We start from the raw sequence: 16,788 nt of genomic DNA, 5'->3' as shown, positions 1-16,788 counted from the left end.
TGACCCCGTTGCTTAATACTTTGTTGTTGATCTCGGTGTCTTGCTCGGTTGTCTGTCGTCGTGCTTGTCCTTCATTTCCCGTTCGTCAGTCTTGTTTGTTCGCGGGCCGCTCCCATTCGGTCCCACTGCGCTTTCGTTAGCGGCGACCCCCGCGACCGTTCCTGTCGCGGTTACAACAAACAACCTTCAAGGAACTTCCTTTACAGGTGAATACGAGCTCCGAACATGGCTTCACCTTGAAACCACATGACGTCTACAACTGCGGAATCGAAAAGTTACCCAGCGCTGGTAGACTGTTGCGAAGAGTAAAGGAGTATGTATTATTTATGACGACAGTGTCTGTTATGTGCATCTGTTGTGGTTACAAACCTTATGGAAAAACTCTATGAAGTTATGCACCAATTCAATGCGTTTGGGTACAAACGTTTACTTGGAGATAACCGTAATGAACACGACTTGAGGTATCTAAAGCAATGCACAAAGAGCCTCTAGAGGCTTCACTTTTAGCCACAAGCACGCCTTTCGCCTGATTATTTCTAACTTCGGGAAAGAGAGAAAAAATATTTACGAATAGAAAACTGTCGTTCAGTAGCTCAAACAGGTAGATCGCACTAGAGGCCACAGTATGTGATACCAATTCTGTGCAATGGCTGCGTCATTATTATACGCTAACTGCAGCGAAGAAGTTCATTTTTGTTTCCTGTGGGGCACACCCGTATCCGACCTATCGGGCAGACTCCACTTGAATACATTTCCTTTCTGTACGCCGTGGCAGTAGGAGTAGGGTTGGTTGTTGGTGAGTCCCTGGACTGGCCGTACTCTTCACATGGAAAAGGCCTCTGGTATTCATCCCGACAGCAGGATGAGTGGATCTGAAGCTGTTCTGGGTGGACTGCAACGATGAAAATCCCCTTCCCAGGATTTGAACTTGGGACCCGTTGGCGGGAATCGAACCCACTACCCTCTAGGCCACTGCAGCCCCTGTTGACATTCGTTGAAAGTAATAAACAGGGAGAAACAGATTCATTATTAAGTGAACTATGAGCGCCCAAAGTTGCTGTTGACTAGGAATGTAGTATTCGGTGGTAACTGGGAAACCGCTTGCGAGAAAGTAAAGGAAACAGGCATTCAGGAAAAAGTTCGCAAGACACATCAGGTCGTATCGCAAAGTTATGGAGAAGTACACCACTTCAGACATGCAATAGGCCCTTACAGCCAGAAATTGCTTATAACCTCGTAACCTAGGACCTCCTCTAATTAACTTGAACTGACGGCTACAAACAGCTACATTTTTAATCAGTGTAGTGCGTCAAGAAAAGTGTTTTCATAGTGCTTTCAGGCAGTACATTACAGCTTTTAGTATCTAGCTGTTAACTAAACAATAATTTTCTTTATCAACACTTGAGTTGCTGAAACCTTACATTTACGATTTACGTTGAACACACTGGCACGTTACTGACAGCGTGGATATCTCCTAAACGAATTCACACGTGAATGTTCGCTAGTGGTAGGTACACTATATTGATAGTAATATCAGTCGATAGCATAAATAAAACGTGTAGTACTTGCCTGTAGATTCGTTTACGACTGGTAATTAATGTAACATGTAGCCTTCGTTGTTAATTTTTAGTTTTACTTGTTAAAACTAATCATCATTTTCGGAAGTAGCATTCTGAACATTGATGGTCGAAGAAAACTCACCAGGGTGACAGCTTTAATTATGAAGGGTGGGCCCTTCACAACCTCCGTGAGAGCCATGTCTGGAAGAGAAGATGTTTATCAACATACAATATTTTTAGATTTTTAAAACTGAAGTTATGTTTGCTATTCCTTTTTACATTTGTTAAAGGGTTTGAAAAGTCCAAGAAGTTAAGTTAGAAGCTGAGACAAATATGGATATTAGAGGGTATCAGACACTGGATTCCTTCTAAAATGTTTAACACTTGCATTAAGACGTCTGCTCAATTGAAGTGTAACTGAAAACGGGCGAGTTGTTTAGTATAAGTAACGTCGGAGGTCTGTGATACGGGCCACTTAAACAGCAACATAGATCCACACGTCATAAAGGGCAAACATTATACACGAGTATATTGATAATTTTTACTTATTTTTTACTAATTACACTCGAAAGTTTGGCAATAACATTCGATCTTTGGCAGAAGCATTTGACAGTCGGCAACAGAAACCAAAACATTGCATTGAAAGAAGCGTTCAGTTCATAGTGCTGTGGAATGTGGGAAAAAACCGCAAATTGGCAGTCATAAGAAGAAGAACACAAAAAATGCAACAGGAGCGTAATATGTAAGAAATTGTGCACGCAACGTGTAAGTACAGTTCAAAACATTACTACTTAACAGGAAATACCAACCACCAGAATTGTTTATAACCTATAGGTACGGTGACAAAAATGTAAATTAAATAGCAAATATATCTACATATTCCAGGTCACTGATGATGCTATGCAGAAAATAAAGGCGAAACGCGTATGACACTAAAATTGTGTTTTATTCAGTTACTGTCAGACGGTCCATAAGAAAAAATTATCAATATACCGTAATATTACACGCAACTGAGGAAGACATGACTAAAAAAGTTGAAGATGACTATATACGAGAGTCTGGAGATTTTATACAACGAATTAAAGAGCTTCAACGGGGAAAGGTCGAGATGATACTGAGAGTAGTATAGTAAATTACTATCCAGAGCATTAGTTTACGCATAATTCGCAGTCAAATGAAAACGAGACACATGGAAAAAAGTTAAGTAAGCTGCTCACGATATTAAAAGTAATCGCCATAACTGTTAATACGTTTATTCCACTTCGAAACGAGACGGGTAATGACTTCACAGAAAAATGTTTGTGGTTGGCTACAGGACGACGCAACTACCTATAGTCATTGGTTTGCAAATGACGTTAATAATGGTGTAATGTTGTTCAGTATACCCTTCTCATTCACAAATAGAAATATCTTATACCCTTTACACCCTCCAAGTGTATGTGTGTGTGTGTGTGTGTGTGTGTGTGTTTTCTCCAGATTAGGTGGTTAGTATGCCCATGCAACCTTACGCCTCCACACACCAAATACTTGGACCACCAAATGAGAAATTTCGACAGTTACGTTTTCCGACCTCTCGACGTATGAGCGTTCATCCAGAATCACTACGCAGACTGTATCTGCTATCATCTAGTAAGAGCACGTGGCCCCACTCCTTGCTGGGCCAGTCCCTATGTTCTTGGCACCTTCACAGACCTTTGAACACGGTACACTCAAAGGTCAACGTTGTGATACTATACGCCTTGCCCAGGTGCGTCTTTTCAGTGGTCCATTCGACCTTGACTTCGTATATATGGATGAAAATCCACTATCGCTAACGGACAACCTAAGTGGGACAGGAGGATATTCAGCGAAAGCACTGGCCTGCCTCTCCCATCAAGCACGTGTCGTACGCGTTGGGCAGATATACTGCAGCACATCCGCGTTCACCAGCAACCAACCAGCAATTGTTAACAGCGCCCGTGGAGGAATGGAACGCCCTACCACTACAGCTCTTTACTAATAACCTTGTGGCCAGCTTCGGACCGTGTTGCAAAGCATGCTCTGTTGTCTGTGGTGATCATGCACCCTGTTGAGATTTCAGTGTAATTATTGCATTAGAATGAAAGTGTCATTTCTGTTCATCTCGTAGCATTTTTCCCAGTTACCTTCTGTACTACAATGTAGTATTTCTTTCTACATTCCTTTCGCAGTGATTTCAGTGTAACTATTGCATTAGAATGAAAGTGGCATGTCTCTTCATCTCATAGCAATTTTTCCCAGTTACCTTCTGTACTACAATGTAACATTTGTTTCTAGCACTGTCTACGCTTTGTCGAGCTATGTTACTGCGTAGTGACATGTCATGCGAAATTTACTCTCGTTGTTAGGTTTTGCACACCAGTGTGTTTTGCACGTTGTAATGGTTCTTTATTTACGTGACCATTACGGCACACCAACGTTCCCGATACCAGTAATATCGTAATACTTTTCTGCGAAGTAACAGACATATTTTTATGATAATATTCACATTTGGTTTTATTAATCTATAGGTACTCCGATGTATCGATATACTATAGTGATATGGTTCTTGTGTGTATTCATTTGTGTGAGACTGTCATAATCTTTGACTGACTTGTAACCGTTTTGGCGCGAATGCGCACAGAGCAGTCTTTGTTTCACTTTGCAGAAGTTAGGTTGTTATTTCGCTTTGTAAAAGAACAGTCAAGTCTTGTGTTTGGTTGAAGTGGAAATTAAATATTGATACAAAACTGTTTTCTTGATAACGTGACAATTATGAAGAAGTATATGTGAATTTACAAGAAGTTTAATAAAAATGTGGATCGTGAACACCAAGTCAAAAATTATTTCTACCATACCATTGTTCTGATCTGGGATTGTTTGATCAATAAGAATTTTCTGAAAAACGCATTGGTTAGGTCTTCAAATATTGCTAAAATACAGATCTGGACCTTCTAGCAGTCAAAGTGGAATCACCCTAGAATCAACAAGATGAGCCATAACAACTTCGATGAAATGTACTTGGGAATCCATTCAAGATAAGTGCCAAAATTAATGACTTTTTTGCAGTGACTTCATTATTTCAATTCTGTCGATACCATCCACACTCAATAACTTTGTTGTTGCCTGATAAAGCGAACATATGCTGCGTGAGCAACATTATTAATCTATTTTCTAACTTACTTTGAAAGTGGTGGTATTGTTAGAACGTGTATTGGCTTACTAGAAAAATTGCCACTGTTTTACTTGTTTTACTCACAAATCAGATCACACAGTAATTTTGACAAGAACTTCCACGCCTCGGGCATGGATGTGTGTGATGTCCTTAGGTTAGTTAGGTTTAAGTAGTTCTAAGCTCTATGGGACTAATGACCACAGAAATTAAGTCCCATAGTGTTCAGAGCCATTTCAACCATTTGACCCTACGACTTATCTTAGATGATAGATTAAGGAAAGGAAAACCTACGTTTCTAGCATTTGTAGACTTACAGAAGGCTTTTGACGATGTTGACTGGAATACTCTCTTTCAAATTCTGAAGGTGGGGGGGGGGGGGGGGGCGGGGGGGTAAAGTACAGGGAGCGAAAGGCTATTTACAATTTGTACAGGAACCAGAAGGCAGTTGTAAGAGTCAAGGGACATGAAAGGGAAGCAGTGGTTGGGAAGGGAGTGAGACAGGGTTGTAACCTGTCCCCGATGTTATTCAATCTGTATACTGAGCAAGCAGTAAAGAAAACAAAAGAAAAATTCGGAATAGGAATTAAAATCCATGGAGAAGAAATAAAAGTTTGAGGTTCGTCGATGAAATTGTAATTCTGTCAGAGACAGCAAAGGACTTGGAAGAGCAGTTGAACGGAATGGACAGTGTCTTGAAAGGAGGATATAAGATGAACATCAACAAATGCAAAACGAGGATAATGGAATGTAGTCGAATTAAGTCGGGTGATGCTGAGGGAATTAGATTAGGAAATGAGACATTTAAAGTAGTAAAGGAGTTTTGCTATTTGGGGAGCAAAATAACTGATGATGTTCGAAGTAGAGAGTATATAAAATGTAGACTGGCAATGGCAAGGAAAGCGTTTCTGAAGAAGAGAAATTTGTTAACATCGAGTATAGATTTAAGTGTCAGGAAGTCGTTTCTGAAAGTATTTGTGCGGAGTGTAGTTATGTATGGAAGTGAAACATTGACGATAAATAGTTTAGACAAGAAGGGAATAGAAACTTTCGAAATGTGGCGTTACAGAAGCATGCTGAAGATTAGATGGGTAGACCACATAACCAATGATGATGTATTGAATAGAATTGAGGAGAAGAGGAATTTGTGGCACATGTTGACTAGAAGAAGGAATCGGTTAGTTCTGAGGCATCACGGGATCACGAATTTTGTATTGGAGGGCAGCGTTTAGGGTAAAAATCGTAGAGGGAGACCAAGAGATGAATACACTAAGCAGATTCAGAAGGATGTAGGTTGCATTAGGTACTGGGAATTGAAGCAGCTTTCACAGGATAGAGTAGCATGGAGAGCTGCATGAAACTCAGGAGTGAAGACCACAACAACAAACTAAGGTCATCACACACATCCATGCCGGAGGCCGGAGGCCTTCAAAATGGTACCTATAACGGAGATGCATTCTAAGCCGAGAGCTGGCAGTGAGTTTCTTTGGCGGAAAATCGACAGGTAATATCCGGAGTACCACAGGGAAGTGTCATAGGACAGTTGCTGTTCACAATATATACAGGGTGTAGATTATGTCCGGGAACACTTTCAATTATATATTGCACAAGAACCAAACTTTGCACGACGGGTTGCTTGTGCCCGGCAAAGAGAAGCGGACGTCCCAGTGTCAGGGAAGTTTATTTGGAGCACGTACGAGAGACATTCATAAATAGTCCAAAGAAATCGGTGCGTCGTGCATCCCATGAACTCGAAATGGCTCCGATGACAGTGTAGAAAGTCCTGCAACAGAAGCTGTCTATGAAACCATTCAAATTGGATCTAGTACAGAAGCTCAATGACGGCGACAATGACCACCGTTTTGAGTTTTGCTCTCAGTTGCAACAGGTCAAATGAGGATGGGGGTGGCATTGTCGATCGCTTAATTTTTAGCGATGAAGTCGCTTTTCACACTAATGGGAAAGTGAATAGACATAATTGTCGAATCTGGGACACAAAGCATCCACACGAATGCATTGAATTTGAAAGTGATTCTCCAAATGTGAATGATTTTTGTGCCTTTTCACGTCGAAAACTGTACGGGCCATTCTCCTTCGCCGAGAGCATTGCCACTGGATATTCCTACTTGGACATGTTGCAGCAATGGCTGATGCCTCAAACGCAATCGGACTCTCCGTTCATCTTTCAGCAGGATGGGACTCCACTCCATTTGCATGGTGACGTTCGTGGGTGCCTGAACACGGAGCTGCCGCATCGATTGATCGGCCGTGCTACAGAAGGGGAAAGCTGTTTCACGAAATGGCCTCCCCAATCAACAGATCTCATTCCGTGTGACTTTTTTTCTGTGGGGACACATTAAAGATCTGGTGTATGTACCGCCTCTACCATGTGTTGTAGCAGAGCTCCTCGAGAGAATACGGGAAGCGACTGCCACAGTCGATGATGCCATACTCGGACAGGTATGGCTAGAATTCCATTACCCTATTGACGTCTGCCGGGTCACTCATGGTTCACATATCGAATGATTGTAAAAAAAAAATTTTCTTCAAAATGCAATACATTTGACATCTGTGCAATGTTTAGTTCTTGTGCAATAAATAATTGAAAGTGTTCTCGGACTTTATGTACACCCTGCACTAATAATCTAGTAGAAAGCGTCGAATGACCTTTAAGGCTATTCCCAGATGATACAGTTGTTTATAGCAAAGTATCAACGACAGCAGGTAGTAAGAATTTGCAGAACGACCTGGACAGAACTGATGAATGGTGCAGACACTGGCAGTTGACCCTGAACGTAAATGAATGTAACATAATGAGATTTTCACTCTGCAGCGGAGTGTGCGCTGATATGAAACTTCCTGGCAGATTAAAACTGTGCAGGAGAGCTTCTGTAAAGTTTGGAAGGTAGGAGACGAGGTACTGGCAGAAGTAAAGCTGCGAGGACGGGGCGTGAATCGTGCTTGGGTAGCTCAGTTGGTAGAGCACTTGCCCGCGAAAGGCAAAGGTCTCGAGTTCGAGTCTCGGTCCGGCACACAGTTTTAATCTGCCAGGAAGTTTCATATGTAACATATTGCGCATGCATAGGAAAAAAAATCCACTACTGTACTGCTACACTATTGATGACAGCTGGCGACAGCGTCTGCCGTAAAATATCTAGGAGTAACTATCCAGAGTGATCTTAAGTGGAATGACCATGTAAAACAGATAGTGGGAAAAGCAGACACCAGCCTCTGATTAATCGGGGGAATCTTAAGGAAGTGTAACCCATTCACGAAAGAATTCGCTTATAAGGTGCTTTTTTGCCCGATTCTTGAGGATTGTTCATCTGTTTAGGATCCCTATCAGGTAGGACTGATAGAGGAGGTAGAGAAGATCCAACGAAGAGCGCTGAGTTTCGTCATGGGATCGTTTAGCTGGCGAGAGAGCGTTACAGAGATGCTAAACAAACTCCACTGGCAGACATTACAAGAGTGACGTTGTGCATCACGCAGAGATTTACTATTGAAATTCCGGGACAGCACTTTGAAAGACGTGCGCTTCACTCACCATTCAGTGGTCGTATTTCATATTTCTAATCCCAGCATTCTGGTACTCGGTAAAACAATAATTCAGGTAATATTAATAATTTCTATGGGTTGCCTGATTTCTTTGACGATTTTTACAGCTTGTCTCACACTGATCTGTGAGAGGAGCCTGGCGCTAGAAATTTTCTTTATTTATGGGCGAGGGCAGCAGTCTTCCTAGCAGCCATGATGGCTCCCCGTTTCCCATCCCTTTTCCGATCGCCAGGGTAGCACGTGGTGTCGTTTGAAAGTTCAGTAGTGGTCAAAGATTCTCCTGTTCTCAGTCCCCAACCTGCCTTACCAACCCTGTGACTGCTATTTCTGCTCGATTTTAACGTCGCGAGGTCGCCTCCTTGTGAAATTCCGGCCCTATGATTGGCCAGTTCACGTGCGCGCCCGTTTTTCGCGGGTAGGCGCCAACCGCCATCCGCGGGTGGAGAGTGGACAAAAGGGGCAGTAGGGCAGCTCTAGTGTGACCGTGCCGGAGTCCGGAGCTGCTGCTTCCAGGAGATGAAGTTCGGTAAGCATGAGCACCGGCGTGCACTGTGGATTCGCGCCCTGCGGCCCGGATGGAAAATGATAGGTCATTGTGAATAGTTTCGCGTCTTGCGGGTTTTATTGCTTTAGTACGGGAGGCTACCTAGCGATTCACGCAAGTAGCATCTTTCTTAGACTTTGGCTGATTCATGGTGGTGGTCGTTGCATGCCTGCAACCCCTACCTTTAGTAAATTGGACCCTATTTGATAATACGGCGATTGTTCTAAAAATTCCTTTTCTCCTGCTATCGTGGCGTGTTATGAATGTACGTTGGGGAAGGCTGCTGAACTCGAACCTTTCTTCCCCCACCCACATTTGGTTGTATTATTGTTCGATTCTCGACTGTTTAATAAATGAGTCCGTTAATCTTACATTCTCTCTCTTTCATTAGGTTAATTCACCCCTAATGTAACAGAATAATGCGGAACTACAACGGTTGCTATAAGGTCGTTCCGGTCTCGCGCCACTAACGATAGTATAAAGATTCAATATCGCGCGCCTGCCACGACCATTGCACGCATGGCACCGATAACAGTAGTAATCATGTTCAATTATTCCCCATTGATAAACTGGGAAGTGTTCACGGCCCAGTCTGAGTACGTGAGGACTAAATCCACTTGATGTGGTGGAAGTAGTGGCCTCTGTTTTACCTTGCTGGTTTAGAAAAAAATATCAAAAATCACAGCCCCTACAGCAAGGAATAATAACCTGAAAATAGCGAGCCACCGCTTTTTACTTTTCAGTAAGAGTCCAACAACATATTACTTCCCCCCACATACATCTCGCGTATTGACCACGAGGAAAAATTCGAGAAATTAGAGCCCATACATAGGCTTACCGACAATCATTCTTCCCACGCACTATTCGCGAGTGGAACAGGGTTGGAGGGATCAGATGGTGGTACCAAAAGTACCCTACGCTACACACCATTAGGTGACTTGCGGAGTATGGTTCAAATGTCTCTGAGCACTATGGGACTCAACTGCTGAGGTCATTAGTCCCCTAGAACTTAGAACTAGTTAAACCTAACTAACCTAAGGACATCACAAACATCCATGCCCGAGGCAGGATTCGAACCTGCGACCGTAGCGGTCTTGCGGTTCCAGACTGCAGCGCCTTTAACCGCACGGCCACTTCGGCCGGCCTGCGGAGTATGATGTAGATGTGGAAAAGCAGAGTATCTCAGATATTCATAGGCGCTTAACGTTTACAGAAATCTCTGAAATCTAGCAGTGAACAAAAGCATGGTAAGTTGTTGGGCGGGGCTTCTATCTTCATCGCAAAAACGTGGCGCAAATCTGTGCGATCTCCTGCATGCAGGCCGGCCGCACACAACTGCGGCGTTTGTGGTGTTGGTACGTGCGCACACTCTCATTCCAGGAGATCGACGGATCACAACCAGCAACGTCGCTACTCTGTTGATGGTGCTGACATAACCATGCACCAGGTGGAGTACTCGTTTAAAGGTGTTTGTCCGTTAGGTTTCTCGCCGTCTAACAGAAGAATATAAAGAGCAAGGAAGAGCATCTGTGAGGAATTGCTTGCGCTCTACAAGGCTGATGGCAACAATTTTTGTCAAACATCGTCTCAGGTGATCAGACATAGGTTCAGCACTTCGAACAGGAAACAAAACAGCAGTCCGTGGAGTGGCACTACACCACCTCTCCTCCGAAGAAAAAGTTTGAAGCCGCACTGTCAGCCGGTAAAGTCATAGCGAGGATCTTCTGGGACTCTGGAGGGAGCGTTCTGTTTTATGTCCTCCCTCACGGTGCAACGGTCAACTCTGAAGTTTATTGTGCTACTCTCAGGAAATGGAAGAAACGATTTCAGCGTGCGCTTTGCTAACGAACTGTTCCTTCTGCATGACAACGCAAGGCCTTACACAAGTCTGCACCCCCGAGAGGAGCTCACAAATCTTCGTTCGACTGTTCTGTCTCATCCACCCTACAACCCGGATCTCGGAACTTCCGATTTCTATCTGATTTTCATAATGAACGATGCACTCCACGGGAAGCAGTATGAGGATGACGGGGAGTCTACTGAGACAGCACTACGTTGCCTCTGACGTCGACCAAAAGAGTGGTAACATGCGGGAATACACGCCCTCCCAGTAATGTGGCGTAAGGCCGTCGCAATTGTAAGAGATATGCGCTATATGCGCTGCCTGCAACAGGCAAGGCATAGGAGAGTCTCTGACCGGAGAGCAGTATGTAGTTAGTTGTTGCTAGTCGGCGCGAGTCGGCATTAGTCTTCAGTAGTCTGCTGTAGTCTGCAGTAGTCGGTAGGAGTCTGCGCGTGTCTGCGCTTGTGTGCAGTCTGTTCTGGTCGGGACTCTGGAGGATGAGTATTATTGTAAAAGGTAAAGAAGCAGCCTTGCGCATATCTAGTAATGTATGTTAACTGTCATCCAATTTCTTTTAAAAATGCCCCAATAATAATTTTTATAATATAAAGTAATATTTTTAAAAAAAGCATTCATTTCGATTTAAAGAATATACCCAATGCATGATCATTCCTTTCAAGAATCACAAAAAATATAGGCCAGCATTGCACGAAGCTCTGCCGAAAAATTTTTTAGGTAAGAGCAGATGTATTCGTAGTTTTTATTGAGGTAAGAATTTTTGCTTCTTTTATTCAGAAATACAGGGCCGTGGCGCAGCGCTGCTGTCGTCATAAAATTTACCAGGTTACTGAATTTTTTTATTATTTTGGTGCTTAGGAATTTTTCTGTTTCGAACTTAACGTTAAATGAGAAAAGAATTTTGTGGGTACATTAAATGTGAATGCATTTCTGCACAGAGATAATAAAAGGGAACAAATTTTGTTCAGAAGTTACAATATTTAAAATTCATTTTAATATTATTTCCGTGGGGAGGTTACACTTGGTTCATTTAAATTATTTTTGTGGGGAGGTTATGATGAAAAACAGGGTTTTGTAGCCAAAAGAGTGGGGAAAACATAGTGTTTTTGAGTCCTGAAAGAAATCAAGCTGCTTTCAGGAAATAAATTTATTGCTTCAGTTACTGAACACCTCAAGTAGTTTATTAGTTTAGTCTGACAAGTAATGTTGGGTTCCATGTCCCGGGATATTTAGCTCTTATGACGTAGTTGAGCGTCTCCGCAAAATCGGTTCTTACTGCCGCCCCCCTCCCAAGATATTTAAGGAAAACTGTCAGCCATTTCTACATCTACATCTACATCTACATGGATACTCTGCAAATCACATTTAAGTGCTTGGCAGCCGGTCCATCGAACCACCTTCACAATTCTCTATTATTCCAATCTCGTATAGCGTGCGGAAAGAACAAAACACCTATATCTTTCCGTACGAGCTCTGATTTCCCTTATTTTATCGTGGTGGTCGTTCCTCCCTTTGTAGGTCGGTGTCAACAAAATATTTTCGCATTCGGAGGAGAAAGTTGGTGATTTGAATTTCGTGAGAAGATTCCGTCGCAACGAAAAACGCCTTTCTTTTAATGATGTCCATCCCAAATCCTGTATCATTTCTGTGACACTCTCTCCTATATTTCGCGATAATACAAAACGTGCTGCCTTTCTTTGGACTTTTTCGATGTACTTAGTAAGTCCTATCTGGTAAGGATCCCACACCGCGCAACAGTATTCTAAAAGAGGACGGACAAGCGTAGTGTAGGCAGTCTCTTTAGTAGGTCTGTTATATTTTCTAAGTGTCCTGCCAATGAAACGCAGTCTTTGGTTAGCCTTCCCCACAACATTTTCAATGTGTTCCTTCCAATTTAAATTGTTCGTAATTGTAATACCTAGGTATTTAGTTGAATTTACGGCTTTTGGATTAGACTGATTTATCGTGTAACCGAAGTTAAACGCGTTCCTTTTAGCACTCATATGGATGACCTCACACTTTTCGTTATTTAAGGTCAACTGCCACTTTTCGCACCATTCAGATATTTCTTCTAAATCGTTTTGCAGTTTGTTTTGGTCTTCTGATGACTTTATTAGTCGATAAACGACAGCGTCATCTGCAAACAACCGAAGACGGCTGCTCAAATTGTTTCAGTAAATTGATCTACAAAACAAGGAGAAGTGACTTGAGGTGATGTTCTTTCAGTAGAAATTGGTAAAGGTTGATTAAAAGTAAAGTAAAGGGAACTTGAAAAATAATTTACTGAATTTCTGGCAACTGTTCAGGCATTTTTAATTTACAGCGTACGAAACAATCGAAATAAGTACTCACTTATTAAACTGAAAATAGCTCCAGTACATAAAAAAGAGCTGGGTGCTGATCAACTCACATAAGAGAACTGTACAGGAAATGCTGGGGAGATACATACTGTCTGTGAACTGAAAATCGAGTGGGAAAGACTTCTTTGCTGGAAGAATACTACAGATGCCGTACAGGATGACTAAGAATCAATTTGATCTCTAGATATGTAGAGATTTGTATAGTTTCTGTCCTTATGCGTTACTTGCGTCAGTGTTATTCATACCTCATATCTGTTTTCCGTGTAGCGTTAACGCATGTTGTGCGAAATAAACACTCGACGGTGATAATGCACACTGCGTCGGCAGTGCTGCAATTTGGCGTGCTGTGGTAGGTTGATATGAGTTTGTGAGACACCCTGTTGTTGCATCTCGTTTTGTACTGAGGCAGACAGAGTGGCGAATCAGCTGCTCGCTCTTCAGTTTGGACACATGTGCACAATCCAGCGCAAACCGGGGTGGCCGAGCGGTTCTAGGCGCTACAGTCTGGAACCGCGCGACCGCTACGGTCGCAGGTTCGAATCCTGCGTCGGGCATGGATGTGTGTGATGTCCTTAGGTTAGTTAGGTTTAAGTAGTTCTAAGTTCTAGGGGACTGATGACCTCAGAAGTTAAGTCCCATAGAGCTCAGAGCGATTTGAACCATTTGAAAAATCCAGCAATCTACCTTCTTCGCACTTCTGCCCCACACGTCTGCCCCATATACCCTGTTACAATTCCGGAACACAGACTATCCTTTAATACGGCTACCCCGCACTTAGACGAGATGAACACTTTTAACGTTTGTTTTTAATCCAGTTCATTTAAAGAAAAGCATTCATTTTGTACCGTCGAAACTATATTATTAACAACGTCTGATTTTTCCATTCCCTGCAACGCGGAAACTATTAGTCCTAGGAAGAAAATGTACATTAACTTCTTTGTAGCAAATTTAATGAATTTTAATTTTGTACTGGAAATATTTTCGTTAGGAGCAGCAGTTTTCGAGTTATTCGAGAAGAACGTCAAAAGTTTCCGTTACTCGCCTCATCCCCATCCGAAGGGTCATATGGCCACCGGTCAGGATTTTTAGTTTGTCGTCCAGCATACTTTCTCCTAGTAAGGTGCAAAAATTTACGACTTAACGATTTTTCCTCTCTCTTACCTTTTTTAGGTTCTTGTTCACTATGGTAACATACCCACAAATTAAACGGATGTGATTGCTTCCTCTAAGAACAAAGAAGCGAAAGAAAAGATGCAGAAGGCAACAGACCGATCAACCTATTCACATGCCGCAACCTATTCACATTCCGTCTGCGAAGCAAGAACCTGCCAACCTGTCGGTACAACATAAAGAACATTTTCAGGTCGTGAGCGAAACAAACGTGAAAGTATCGAAAGGTTTCATAAAAAACCTTCACTAACCACCCTTGATAAATAAACAATTGAATCTATCTTTGTTAGTACACTGTTGAATACATACGCTGTTGGAAAAAAAAAACTGCAACTCCTTCAAGAAAACGGTCGTCATGTTGAATATTCATGTAACAAGTAGGTCTTCATTGTAATTCATCACATGATAAGAATTTCTGACCAAATGAAACACACGTGTCACTGTTAAACATGTCCAGACAGTCCTATCAATACTCTGTCTGAAGTGCAAGCATGAATTCTCGCGTGCCAATCATCATAAAGGTACCCAATGGCTTCCTGCTACAGTTTGCCTCAATCACCTTGCGCTTTTTGTTGAAATTCAGCAATGGCTGTTTCAAACTCTGGAGAAGGAGCAAATTCCTTCTTCATCGTGGCCCATACACGTTCAATATCGGCGAGAGATCCGGTGAGATTGTTAGCCAGGGCAGTTGCTCTGCAACACGAGTACCTCGATGCATTACAGCAGCCGTGTGTGGGCGTGCGTTGCCCGGCTGAAAGAGCACACCACCCAACTACAATAGTATCACACGGTCCATTATTACGACAGATAACTACTGACGACGACAGGAGATGTTGTTGAAAGCTTGAGTTTACATACAAATCCAACTCATGAGGAAATCCTAGGAACTTTTATCCAAGAATGTCACCTCTAAGATTATATTCTCGTGTAATATATTTTGTTGTCATTATTACTCAAGTCTGTAGGCGAAAAACAGGAAACATAAAAAGTAATGAAGAAATTGAATATATCATAGGTCACAGTAACTGGCCAATAAAATGTATGACTCGAATGTCGTAATTGGAGAAAGCTGGTTGGAAAGTTCCAACTGAGGGAAAAAATAGCAGACCACATTATCAGGTTCATTTTTAAAATGCCAGTGAAAGGGCCATAACTTACACTTTCAAGATATTTAGTATGTTCAGTAGCAATGAAAACAATCAACGACATGCCTGTATCTGTTCAAAATAACACGAGACAAAACACTGCCAACTGGAACAGAAATGGACCTACCATCACAGTTGAAGGTCTGAAAAAGCGCCATTAGAAGTGCAGACTCGCTTCATCCGTACTACCAGTCCAAAGATGTAGTAACTGTACACAGATTTTGCGTGATATAGTCAGAACGTCAGCATCTGGAAGACTGCTCTCAAGATCGGCATAAACACAGTGTCAGTAACTCTTTAAAAAATATTGTCTCTAAAATCAACAGGCAAAAAGTTGTGTGTATTTATGCTTATTAGAACTGTTCTTATTATATAACAAATTCGACGTCTCATACATGTGTATATTACTTTTTATCCATGCAGTAGATTTGTAATTTACCTCGAAGTTAGACAATATCGATGTATCGGCCGGATTACTGACGGTGATCGATGTCTAGATGTCGATGTTGAATCCGAAAGCAGAAACGATGACTTTTAAACTTCGTACATTCCCAACTGGGCCGGTCGGTGTGGCCGAGCGGTTCTAGGCGCTTCAGTCCGGACCCGCGTGACTGCTAAGGTCGCAGGTTCGAATCCTGCCTCGGGCATGGATGTGTGTGATGTCCTTAGGTTCGCTAGGTTTAAGTAGTTCTAAGGGACTGATGACCTCAGATGTTAAGTGCCATGGTGCTCAGAGCCATTTGAACCCAACTGAAAGAGACGTCTGGGAAGGCATGAAAAAAAGCAAAAAAGACATCTCCTGCCACCCACCTTACTGTATGCTTGCTCCCATATAACGTCTAGCTGGCCGGTGTGGCCGTGCTGTTCTAGGCGCTTCAGTCGGGAACCGCGTAACCGCTACGGTCGCAGGTTCGAATCCTGCCTCGGGCATGGATGTGTGTGATGTCCTTAGGTTAGTTAGGTTTAAGTAGTTCTAAGTTGTAGGGGACTGATGACCTCAGCAGTTAAGTCCCATAGTGTTCAGAGCCATATAACGTCTAGTCCAGGTCCTCCCTTAGTCGACAGAAATTGGAAATCTTTGTGTTAATAGTACACTCTCTTCAGAGTTCTCCGAACAACTTTCCTAATTCCACAGTATCGGACAGAAGTAGTAATGGCCGATCCAGTTCTTAATATGAGCAGCTTTTGTTGAAAGTATCTGCGAACAACGAGTACACTGTGGCCCCTTAAGCTATCTCAGCCAAGCATGTGCGTGTAAATACTGTACAGCGTATGTTGGGGGACAGTACATCCACTATCAAAATCATCGCCGCCCTATCTCCCTTTTCAGTTTGGTAATAGTTTTAGTTGAACGGCGCTCGCAGAAGAAATAACATTTTCAGGAAAGTGTCACGATTATCACACGTCGATAGAAAGGTCTCT

The 16,788-nt window shown here is 42.5% G+C and overlaps 1 protein-coding gene across 1 annotated transcript in view; it reads right to left on the bottom strand.

Moving 5' to 3' along the window:
* Positions 1-1,758, bottom strand: part of LOC126418764 (uncharacterized) — a 45,801-nt gene extending 44,043 nt beyond the window's left edge. The window contains exon 1 of the mRNA XM_050085690.1: positions 1,702-1,758. Within this exon, the coding sequence (XP_049941647.1) occupies positions 1,702-1,758 (57 nt within the window). The remainder of the gene's footprint in view (positions 1-1,701) is intronic.
* Between the last annotated feature and the right edge of the window lie 15,030 nt (positions 1,759-16,788).

Source organism: Schistocerca serialis, chromosome 9 (genome assembly GCF_023864345.2).
Source record: "Schistocerca serialis cubense isolate TAMUIC-IGC-003099 chromosome 9, iqSchSeri2.2, whole genome shotgun sequence".
Lineage (NCBI taxonomy): Eukaryota > Metazoa > Arthropoda > Insecta > Orthoptera > Acrididae > Schistocerca > Schistocerca serialis.
The sequence above is the reverse complement of the archived record's forward strand: the minus strand, read 5'-3'. Positions and strand labels throughout refer to the sequence as shown.